The sequence below is a fragment of the Protomyctophum parallelum genome (assembly GCF_964188405.1).
Source record: "Protomyctophum parallelum genome assembly, chromosome: 11".
Classification (NCBI taxonomy): domain Eukaryota; kingdom Metazoa; phylum Chordata; class Actinopteri; order Myctophiformes; family Myctophidae; genus Protomyctophum; species Protomyctophum parallelum.
The window spans coordinates 22,237,359-22,250,342 of NC_139707.1; the positions used below are offsets into that span (position 1 = coordinate 22,237,359).

Here is a 12,984-nt window from a genome sequence, read left to right on the forward strand (position 1 = left end):
TTTTACTTTGGCTTCAAGGGAGATTAAGATAAGAATGTGTGACAACACAAACTCTACATTACATGTATATTAATGTAATATTAACAACAATTTATGTAACCGAGAGTCCCGCTGTATCTTTAGTTTATCTAAGCTGATCTCACTCAAGAATCGCTTAAGGGTGGTGCCATTTCCATGGCGTAAACACAATATTCTCACGAAACAATATTTAAATGGGCCGTGCCGGTGTGGCTGCAGGTTCCGCCCCAAGACCTTAAAAGCAGCCCACCACCGGAAGACGTCATTCCTGCTTTTTTCTGTGTGTGAAGTCTAAGACTACCACTTTTTTGAAACCTTTATTACCCCTGGACGAGTGCTCTCACTTGTACCCTGGAATATTGTTTCGTGAGATGGAAGATGGAATTATTCTGTGTTTACACCATGAAAATGGCGCCACCATTAGGTGATTCTCTTGCTCGATTTGCTTGATAAACTGAGGTTACTGAAGTAACCCAGAGTTTTGTAGTCGTGTTCCACATTTCCTATTTGTTTGCTTGCTTGGATAAGTTTTACACAATGAAATCCAGTGTTAATTTAACTCTGAGTGTATAAATCTTGGTTACATTTGTACACTTAAACACTAATAATTTTATTGGGTACCTACAGTAAGAGTAATAAATGTCAAGGTGTATTTTGCTGTGATATGTAGAAATCTGGCTTGAATGTTCATGGTTGTAGTTGAGCCGTTTAACATATTCATTTGCTCTAGATATCATTGCAGAAACCTCATATCTCCATATTTCAATTCGTTTTTCTTCGTAATTGAGTGCCTTACGTACAATAGTGTTGCGCAAAAGTAGCGAAAAAGCTATTCTTTCAGTTTTGAAAGTGAAAAATGTGTCTGTTTTATACATTTTGAACCAATGAGGTACAGATTTTCAGGTACAGAGTACGGTATGCAGGTATCAAATATGATTTTAGTATCACTGGGCCACATGTTTTAATCCTAATCTCATTTAAAATTACATTCCAAATGGAAATCCAAAGAGGTTACGTTACTTAGGCAATAGATTAGCCTTATAATTGCATGTCTAGAAAATCAGAGATTCTTTCATATGGCACAGTTAAAGATTTTCCTTCTTAGATTGCCTTCTACCAAATTGCATGAACATAACACATAATTTAGCCAGGGCCATGCAGTTTACACAACTTATGTAATAGTGCATGACTGCATGTTTTGAGCTTAACAGGTACTTAAGTGATGCCTGCTGCCAGTCTGACATAATTAGTCTGCAAAGTCAGTTCCTCAGTTCACAATGCTCAGTGGAGTAGCTAATAACCTACAGAGCTTGTGCCCATTTTTGAATTGGCTGTAACAACTAATGACTGGAGTGGTGATATTGGGAAACAATTGCCAATGTGCAACTAGCTTCAGCATGTTAACTTGATAAAACTCTAGCTGGCATGTTAAAGTTTACATTTATTGTTTCTGCTATAGTTTATTAGATGCTGTGTAAATCAGCAATACAGGTCATTACGATGACCAGATGGTAGTGATCAATATGCACATGGTTGATACAAAAAAGAAATATTAAGATGCACGTGTAAAGAGAAGGAAATAAATGAAGAGATCCCATCCAACAATCTAAGAAAATCAAGGTCCTTTAGTGCTCCAACACAAACACTTCAGTGGTATCTACTGTAGTGGCATCGTTCCTGGTGCCACTGTGCTGCAAGAGCATCCTTAATGCTCCCAAACAATAATACATTCAACAAAGGTTGTCAAACCCTCACTTCCATTGTCTGGAATTGATCTGGAATAAGCGCTGATTGCTAGTGATGAACAGCAATTTTTAACATGACTAAACAAATTCACAAAATGTTCTAAAATACTGATCTTTCTCAATTTATGAATGAAATGTTATAGCCTACATTCATATATCTTGTTGAATGAGCTTTGCATAACCGTTAACGTGATCAGTTATCAGTCAGAACATGTAAACAAAACCAAAAGTAATACAAACTAAAAAATAATACACCCTGTCATATTCCACTTTTAAATTGTTCTGTGGAGCTGTACGTCTGTGTTACGTCAGTGATTGGGCGAAAAGGACAAAGTCCTGTTGTGTGTGTGGCCAATCTGGCCATGTACAAGTGAATTCTAACCAGGCAAAATTGTCTTAGTGTACAACAGTATCATATTCTAAGCTTGAGCTTCACTGGTATCCCCCTTTATATACAGTAGTATGTGGCAATGGATAGGGTGTTTGTGTGCATGCCATCAAAAAATTGTAAAGCTAACAAACTGATTTTGTGTTTGGTGTTGTTCTCTCCACTGTTTTTAGTCAAGCACATAAAATAGGCTCCGACATGTCGCTGTCCCCTTTAATTTGTGTTTCAGCGCTAACAAACCGAGGTAGAAAGGAACTTGGGTTATACATAATCCTTAGGTTTCATTAATGATAAAACAGCAGCGGCATGAAATGAAATAGCTTGGGGGAGAACTGTCTTTTTCAACCCCAAAAAGCTCGTCTAAACCTTTAGTTTAACACTGCACCACTATGATCTGAACCATGATGACCAAATTCAGTGTCGTCTTTTTCTTTCCTTTTTTCATGAACATGAAAGTTTACCGCCAACAACGAAATCATTATACATACAGAAATGGCTAAAACAGAAAACACTTCACGGGTCCATTCTTGCTATGGACAAAACACTGGCTCTAATATACAGATTCATCATTGCAAAAAAATCAAAAAGGTAAAAGGAGATATTACTTTTGCTTTCCAAATCCAAATTCCATTTGTACATTCAGTATCACACAACCATTTCATTTTGAGCCTTTGAGGTATGGTAGCCTTCTGTGGTTTTTATGTAATGCAAATTCAAAAGCAAGCCAAATGCTCATGTACTTACTGTGTAGTGCTTTGACACAATCTTTTGAGGTACTATACTGTACATATCACAATCACTTTCCTGAGTTTTCCAAAAGAGAGAACATCAAAAGAAATAATGGTACATTTTTTTTTACATTTTGTGTGAAACACTGTGATTACTATTGTAACGATATTTTAACAGCAATTACATAGTAATTTTTGATTAATTTGAAGTTATGTTGCAAAAGGTCATTTGATTGTTTTTGTAGTTTCACTGACAGTGGAAAGGCGAGGGTACAAACCAAACACACCTAGTTTGTCAAAAGACAAATCACATTTTTCTAGGAAAACAAAACAAATCATGAACATGTCAATGTTATAACACACACACACACACACACACACACACACACACACACACACACACACACACACACACACACACACACACACACACACACACACACACACACACACACACACACACACACACACACACACATTTATCAAGATTGTGTAGCCTTACCGAAATTGTGTCTATCAATTTAAGAGTTTAGATCAACAAAACCACACCTGTTCACATACAGTAGAACACAAAACGGACACAGCTGTAGAATATTGAGCTTATGGAAAGGAGAAAGCAAGTTTTGTCTTATTTTAAAGCTTTTTTTATATTAGCACATGTTACCAATGTACATTGTGAGGCAAAACAAAAAGAATAATACAAATAAACGAGCACCACCTCAGGCACTTGATAGCAACTAAATCTCAAGAACAGCAGAATGGTATACAGTATATATACACCACCATTGGGGGAGTGGATCCAGCCGCCCAGTGCTTTGAATTTCGGCAGCTAAAACATGGCCTTATATAGCCATGCAGTCATCAAATGAATATTTGTCATTGTGTGCCGTACAGACTGTCGGCTGCCTAAACTCAGCCTGTTCTTTTCTGTGAGGCGTTTCCTGTTTTCACTCACTGAATGCAGGATATTCTCTTCGTTTGTTTTGTGTTGTTTATCCAAGCACCTACTTATTGGGGGTGGGAAACACTTCAACTTATCCCATCACTGGGTTTGCGCAATGGTGTCAAGTTCACGTTCATGTGTGTTTTGTTTTTGTTATGTTTATTGACTACAACCAAACATTTTATTCCATTCAGTATACATGTCAAGTTCTTTTTGCGATATGCTGGGCTGGAATTTGCAAAACACATTCTCAAAGTCCTGGTAGGAGACCGGTCTCACTTGACTCGGGTGGATGGCCGACAGGTCGGTGCCAGTAGGGATGCCGTGGAGAGGACCCACGATGGCCTCTTGACACAGCTGCGCCACGTCCAGTCCCGAGAAGCCCTCCGTCCTCTGGACCAGCAGTGACATCTCCTTGTCACTGAGACAGTAGTTGTGCTGGGAGAGCAGCTGGCTGATTATCTGGTGCCTCGATGTGCTGTCGGGTAGCGGGATGAGGAGGCGCTTGGTGAAGTACCTCCGCAGGGAGTCGGGGATCTCCTCGGGCTTGTTGGTGGAGCAGACCACCAGCACGTGGTCCTCGGCCGAGCTCAGAACGCCGTCCAGCTGCACGAGAAGCTCGCTCTTGAGCCGGTTGACGGGGCTCTCCTCGCTGAGCTGGGCCGAGAGCAACACGTCCACCTCGCTGATGAACAGCACGGCCGGCTGGCGACATCGCGCCACCAGGAAGGATGCCTGGATGATCTTGTCGCCCTCCGCCAGCCACTTGGTCGCCAGGGCGGAGCTGTTTAGCCGCAGGAAGACGGCCCCCAGCTGGCTCGCCATGCAGCGGGCAAGCAGAGTCCTACCTGTTCCCTGAGGTCCAAACAGAAGGAGGGTCCGCGGCAACGTGGCGAGTCCACTGAACATGTCGGGTCTCAAAATGGGCCACATTATCTCCTCTTTGATGAACGACTTAGCCAGGTCCAGACCGGCGATATCACTCCAGTCCACTGGGGGGCCCTGTTGCAGGATCTCGGTGGTGACCATCTCCACCAGGCCGGAATCGCTGTTTTTCAGCTGCTCCTCCGCCGCCGCGTGGCTGGACGAGGCGGGCGCACCGCCATCAGGCCGCGACGTGGCATGGGAGAGGTGCTGCCGGAGCTCGTCACCCTGTTCGCCCATGATGGGGGAGCCGAACTTGCCGTAGGACTCGCCCGATCGGAGGTCACCTACGGAGCCTTTGGCTGATCCATAGGATGGAGGGGTGAGTGCTCTGCCGGAGTGAATGTTAAATTTCCTTTGCTGATCTGAAGATATCGGCTGCTTTGTGGGCTTAAAGGCTAAAGATGATGCCTCAGCGTTTCTGTCAAAGCCGTTCCCCCTGTTTGAGTCTGTGATGCTGCTGTCTGGTATTCTGTACATAGGGCTCTGCGAGGAGCGCTGTTGGTTGTAGTTGAAATTACCATAGCTAGAGTCCATATCTCCATGACCAGTCATGTAGAAAGCTTTTCTTTTTAATGAGTTGGCCATGCTGCCATTCAAAGGTGTTGGTGCTATTGGTGTATGATTATGCGACTGGTAGGTGTAGCCGGGCAACGTGGAGGGGGGAAGCGGTGTAGGGGCTGCAATACCAGAGGGCAGATAAGCAGAGGGTGGGGGGGCTCCCCCGGGGCTATAGCCAGGGGCAACAGAAGTCTGAGGTGGATACCCGGCTGGAGGATAATTGTAGTTGGAAAGGTTCGGAGACCCTGCGTTGTAGCTGGGCACTAGGGTAGGGGGAGGTGGCGGGGGTGGGGGTTGTAAGAGTCCGGCGCTGTGCAAAGGGGAGGGATGTGGGGAGGGGAGGGCGGGGGTGGTCTGTCCACTGTAACTAGAATGAAGGTAGGAGCCGTTGTAGCTGGCAGTATATTCCTGAGAGGGGAGCCCAGAGTGGAGACTGGTAGCCGTGTGGCTCCCACAGTTGCTACTGGAATAGCTGGGCTCAGACAGGCTGCTGACCACACCTGGGGAGCTGCCGATGCTAGCCGAGATATCGGCAGGAGGGAGGGCAGCTGTCATTCCAGCTTTGCTCGCAGATAGAACATCTGGAACACAGTTGATTGGGTAAATTCCCTCCTGCCAGGACTCGCTCTCTGACTTGCGGCCGTTCATGAGTCCAGTGGTGCCGTCGGAGTAGGAACACAGCAGGGTTCGTTCATTAGGGCCCTCCAGGATTCCAGAGTACTTCTCGGCATATTTCTTCAGCAGGTTGGAGGCAGTCAGTGCAGAGATGTCGTCGTTTGCCCAGGCGTACTGATACGTGCGCTGGAAGTGGCCCCGGTAGGCCTCCACTTTGTGCGCTGGCGAGCGGGTGGTGGATGAGATGTCAAAGTGTTGCTCCGCCCATTGAGTGTGCTCTGGGGTCCACTGCATCTTTAGGCCTAGACATTTCACAAAGACAAATGTGTAAAAGTGCACATCAAATAGCTAATTTGTTTATTATTGATTCATTTTCATAGCTATCAAACGATACAGATGCTGTATCATCTTAACTAACTGCTTGGGTGGATAAAATCATTATTATTATTTATAATTTTTTGCTACTATAGAAAACAAAATCTCAGCTGGATTGTAATGATTACATAAAAAATGTAGTCAGTTATAGATGACAAATTACCTGCGTGTAATTATAACCACAATGTAATCTGATTACTTTCAGTAACCTTTGGATTATAAATACCTTCGATTGATTTTGGAGAAATTAGATTGCTTTACTTGTTAGGGTACTGATTAGTTACATAAGTCTTCAATTGCATTATCATACTATAATTCACCGAATGTCTGTGTGTCTGTGTGTCTGTCTGTCTGTCAGAAACAAACACTTATCTCCTCAATGCCTGCACCAATCGCTCCCACACTTTTCACATTGACCATATGAATATGGAGGGCGTAACGGGGCCCTTTTTTCGATTTGACACATTAATTATTAATAATGAATTTATTAGTGAATTAAAAACACACCGGGCGCAGTACCCCCCGCGGCCACCAGGGGAGTGGGGGGGGGGGGGGAATATCTCACAACGGGTAAGGGCTAGTGAATATAATGCTGGGAAATGGGTAATGACACTTAAAAACAATATCATGCAGCAAAAGAAAATGTCCCCTAGCAGTACGCTATACACAATGTAATATTCATTGTTAATGTATCCATTTATTACTCAGAAAGTGTACACATTTAATTAAGAGGCTAACTGATGCCAGATTTTGGGGTCCGATGTTCTGCCGATTTTAGATGGGTGGATTTTAGAGGCGACCTAGATGTTTTGACCTAGATTTAGTCAAAAAGTGCATCACTTTCAAATCAATTGGAAAAACATAGATTTGATTAAAGTTGATATTTGATAACATTTAACTTCAAAAGCAAACAAATAAAACAAATAACTTTGATAGATTCAATAAAAAACAGCAGATCTACAAGCTAATAATTGTCGATACCGATGTTATCAATAAAGTCAAATAATGACCGATATATCTGTATGGCTCTAAAAAAGAGAGTCCATTTGGTTACAATACTGTACTCCCATACAGACAGCACTGACAGAACATGCTATGGCGGCCAACATGAGAATGTGGGACTCAACACCTGGTCAGCATAGTATAATCCACCCCGCACAGAGCTGGGTGACACAGACATGCCAGGTCAGTCTATAATCCAACTCTCATCTGAGGCATTCCGAGACAGTTTCAAATCTGCTCGGAGTGCAGCAAAGCAATCTCCTCAGCAGTGCTCCGCTGCTTTCATCACACGAACCCCACAGCCCGGCATGAATTACAACCACGCCGTTTCGGCCTACTACTTCCTACTCTACTAAAGAAGGAACACACGAGACGGGGTCTAATGCTGCGTTCACACTGGCAGCTACACAAGGTACAGAGTTACGAAGCGACGCAGCGTCTGTCGCTGAGTCGAAGTGTTGATCAACACCTTCGTTGATGTCGAGCATGCATCCGACGAGCGAGAAAGATATAGGAAAATATACTGTAAAGGGATGAAAGAACTGACTGACAGAAATTATTATTTTTCTCCCACTACAAGCAAGAATTGTGTGAAGAGAGACGGCGAGTGGAAATAGTGAAACAACACTTGGTCGTTTGTAGCATTGTAGCTGCAGTTGAAGCCAGCTCAACTTGTAGATTACACGGTGGGAATCGCTTTGTATCAGTAGCTTTGCATCTTTATGTCACTGGCTTCTATTGAAAATGAATGGTAGCCTGTAGCTTTGTAGCTGTCAGGGTGAATCTCGCATAGTAGCGGTGTGGCTTTAATTTACAATTACAATTTAGCAGACACTCTTAATCCAGAGCGATTTACAGTAAACAAGAACAACACAAGAAGAAGAACCTAAGAACATCCGTCTTCCATGTGGATCTCGAACTTCAGTCTATGATATCTATGGCCAGTCTATGTCAGTCATCTATGACATATCTGTGAGGTCTGACGGTTTGCAAGATTAGCCCTGGACACAGACAGACTCACAGACCCTTTGCTAGACGGCTCATCTCTACAGAGTCCCACCGGGGGAAAAAAGAAAGGAAAAGAAAGAAAAAATATATGCTTCACTTTCTCTTTTCCCAGGGCAGCTATACCTTCTTTATATACAGCCTTGAGGGCTTAAACGACATTATAATCAAGTTAAATCCTAAACTCCATCAGCAAACACAAGTTTGAACGTGAACATGCCAGCATCTTATGCAGCGGGTGGGATTATCAGGGTAAAGTATACCCCCAAAGAATGTAGACTATTAGAGAGATTATGGCTAAAAACAATCACAGATAGTGTATGGAAAAGCCTCGCACATGCATGGTTTTACATTAACCCTAATCTGACTGACGACTGCAGGGTGATAGAACAGTAATTGGTGAAAACGCAGCAGCCAAACTTTTCTTTGTGATAATGGTTGATAAAACATCGCCACACTATACTGTAGTTCAGTATAGATCAGTGTAGTTCTCAAAGTGGGGTCCGGGACCCAAGGGTCCTTGGGGGGGGGGGGGGTTCCAGGGGGTCCCCAGCAAAAAGATGAACAGTTTAACCACTTTAACCACATTTAATACTTTGGCTATTCGAAAATAACTGATCTACAAGCCCACAACACAACACATCGCAACGCGATAGATTGGCTATTTCCGAAGAAATTCGAGATTAAAATTTTGTTTTTTAAAATAATCTCTTATTCTCTTATTGGCCTGTCTGCTCCCACACACAAATATTTTCAAATTGGGTTCCACGGCATAATACACAGTCTGTGTAGGGTCCTTGACATAGAAATGTTTGAGAAAATGAGAACCAATGCTATTGTAGTTAATACTCCAGGTCCCTAACTGCAGGATTAAACAATAAACATCGAGTATCCAGAGGCGGATTACAAACACACTGTTTGTCTGGAAACAGTGCGGCATGTGGATTCCCTCCTGTCTCCCTCCCAACCACTTGTCCAGTCGCCACACCAGACACAGAGAGCTAATTAGCGGGATGATGCTGCGCTAATTGTGTTAATTTACAAGGTTTTAGTCAAAGGGATCCATGCTACGGCTCACACGGTTGTCAGGCATCCAAGCTAATGATTAAGAAAAAAAAGCCCAAGGCAAAGAGCCCTGGCAGGCAGAAACATGGCAGCCATACTGCGCTGGAACAGCATGCCTGTTCACTATAAAGACAATAACAGACAATGGGGGAAACAAATGGAAGCATTATGGCAGAATTATTTAAATAAATTCCGACTATAAAATAAATTATTATACCCAGAAATTTCTTTAAAGACGAATCCAAATCTTAATTGCGTAAAATGATCATGTGCGATGAGATAAATGTACTGCCTGACGGCACTCATGAGAATTCCAAAAGTAAGTCTCACTGATTACAGCTTCTTTAGACCTCTGTGCATCCACATTTACTACTCTGTATTACTCATCCACTAGAACATAGTCAGCATGTGTGTAGGTGGGTGTACTGCCAAAGCAAGACATTTTAAATGGTAAATTATTTATGCAACACAGCCTGAACAGACACCGCTCATGTTTAGTTGCAACCTCTCATTCGTAGCTTCATTAAATATATGATTTTTTTCCCTTTAAAAAAAAAAACGGTTTTACTGAGTAAAATGTTACTTTCAAAACATAAAATAAGCTATGTGTAAAATTGTGTGTAGTGGGATTAATTTAGGAGAATGGCCCTTTTTTTTGGTCAGTAATAAAATTGCATCTGGCTTTTGAGTCAGAGCATTCTATTACTGCTGGTCCTCTGTGAACAATGTTCCACTTTGGACAATCAAAGAAGTACTCCTTGCAAAGAGTACTTGAAACCCTTGAGTATCTGATGCTTCATGAAATGGAAAACAAGAGCCCGACCGATGCCGGATTGTATTGGTCTGATGTCCGATCACCATTTCGGAGAGCCCTACACCACCGATTACAGATTCTCTGAGACACATTTAGTTGTCGAAAGTTTCTAATAAATTTGAAAACATGCGAGTAAAGTATCTATTTGAGAGCATTTAACTTATAGGCAAAACATACACATTTAATTTAACTTTATTAAAAAAAGAAATACAAAAATAACCGATTTACAAGCTCACAATGCGTCACAATGTTTTAAGTGGTTACAAATCAGGACACATCGGCTGCATAATATCCGATGTCTATCATCACCTGAATCAAATAATAATGGTCGATATATCATTCTGGCTCTAATTCAGGCTCGAACCAGCAAAGACAAGAGGATTATCTAAACAGCATACTGCAGCACACTGCACTAAACGGAGAATATCAGACAGACTTGTCACTCTACTGTACATACAGTAGAGTAAACCCACATAAATCACAATAGATTTATATAGTGGTGTTGGAGGAAACAAGAATTTTGTATGCTCTCTGCAGAACAAAAGTCAGAGAATTGTCAACCTATACGCATGGACCATTATATCAAATGTGTCCATCAGACTGAACGTTTTTGAGTATGTTTTATGAAAACTCCATATGGTACTGCAATAACCACAGCCAATATGATAAACAATTTATGAACAGCCAGAGAATTATTCACTGTCAGTCAACCTGCTCTGCCTTTGTAAGATATATCAGCATGCAGTTTGAACGGAAATCAGTGCGAGATATACTGTGTTATGGAGATGTTAAATACTTAGATTCAGACAAAGGTTACGGAATGGAAGATAAAGACATCCCAGGAGATGGTACACACACACACAAAGGCATGCTTTCTCTTGTGTGCGCACACACACACACACACACACACACACACACACACACACACACACACACACACACACACACACACACACACACACACACACACACACACACACACACACACACACACACACACACGCATAATGATCCAGTACTTTTACACATTAAAATATCACCCATTATCCAACCTGCACGGAAACACAAAATACAACATTCAGCTTCCTTTGTCTTTCTTTGAAAGCGTATAATTATGGAGTCTTCCATTAGTGGAATGTTTTCAGATAGCCTGAGGGGTGTGCGTGAGCGTGTGTGTGTGTGTGTGTGTGTGTTGTGTGTTGGGGGGGCTCAAATTCCACTGATCAGCCACTCACAAAATAAGGCCTTTGTGTGATTTGTGTGAGTAGTTTGTATTGGTCAACTAACCTCGGATTTATAGTTTATAGTACACGACGGTGTCGCACACTGAAAATAGAGCGTCACACTGCGACCCGTTGTGAGCTTGTAGATCTGCTATTTTTGGTGCAACACATGTGGTGGTGTGCAATAAAATCAGTTATCACGGACCTGAATGATCTTCTGTGCAACAATTGAGGATATAGCTTTGAAGGAGAAATGATTACAGAGAGCACGAATGCACACACAAAAAATAGAATGAATGACCTTTCATAATTTGCAATGATGAAGTGAAAGCGAATCGGTCACTCTGAACTGAAACAAAAAACTAAGCTACAGTAAGATTATGCTAAGAGAGCATAATCATGCACAGTTTTTCCCTTTAACTGTAAGTAGTTCACACTCATTAGGATGGCAAAGACAGATGGGGGCATTTGACAAGTGTGATGCTATTGCACGCTGTTTAATTTCTGCTTCAGTGATCACCGTCGATGAAACAGAGATGCTGACCTTTTTGGGAACTATTAATCTTGGTAGCCTTGGCCGTTTTTAAGCAAACAGGACTGGGCCTCCACTCTGTCCATCCAATTTCCCAGTGCGTAAATTGGACCACCGCTTGCACAATTCTCTATTCATTACTGTGCTGCTGAAAGGAAGCACAGAGGTGGCAGAGAGGTTTTCTGTGTGTGTGCGAGAGAGAGAGAGAGAGAGAGAGAGAGAGAGAGAGAGAAAGAGAGAGAGGCAGAGAGCGCACATGCCTTCAAGGAGTATTCCCAAGCATGCCATATACACAGTAAAGTCCTCAGTCTTAACTCTGAGTGTACAATTATAACCAAATGGACCTGTATATTTGGTTACATTATTTTGTACACCCTTAGTTACAAATGAATAAATCAACACTGAGTATTTTACTGTGATAGAGCTGGACTTGTCTTTTGCTTTTTGTCGTGGGGGGACGGGGCGACAACGACAAAACGATTATGGTGGTCGCTGTTGGGGGGTTTTGGGAAGGGGGGGGGGGGGGGGGTGGCGGGTTTGACGATAGCTGGGTAGCCGTCGTAATTGAAACGTGGCCTAATCAGACTCATTACCATTTTCACCAATTTGCACCACCAAAGATGCTTATTAGGTAACTGTGTTTAATAAGCCGCTCTTTAGAAAACCAACTGTAATGAGCTCTTTAAAGTCAGACTTGAGCGTGATTATGCACTGGAAGTGTTTTGCGGGAGCTGAAAGCAGACTGGTACATTTAGCCGTGCACAATGTCATAATTAAGCAGCACAAACTCTGCACTTCACAGCACACAATAGCCCCAGCCGAGGCAGCAGACATGGTGAAAAATATTTATAATTACTGATCATTACAGCTCTGGGATTTTCATCTGCGGATGTAAACATAATTATGAGAGCCTTTGCTTTTATTGTGCGCGTGCACAAAACACTCTATATGACAAGCACGCAAATACTGCAGACGGACAGAAAGATTACATTTATATAAAAAAAATAAACAAGCTCATATTCATATTCAAATTCAGTGGAGATATT

General features: G+C 42.4%; 1 protein-coding gene across 1 annotated transcript in view; it reads right to left on the minus strand.

Moving 5' to 3' along the window:
• Window positions 1-1,447: 1,447 nt before the first annotated feature.
• Window positions 1,448-12,984, minus strand: part of fign (fidgetin) — a 37,176-nt gene continuing 25,639 nt past the window's right edge. Inside the window, exon 3 of the mRNA XM_083776282.1 lies at window positions 1,448-6,224. Coding sequence (XP_083632408.1) covers window positions 3,982-6,224 — 2,243 coding nt within the window. The 3' untranslated portion in view covers window positions 1,448-3,981. The remainder of the gene's footprint in view (window positions 6,225-12,984) is intronic.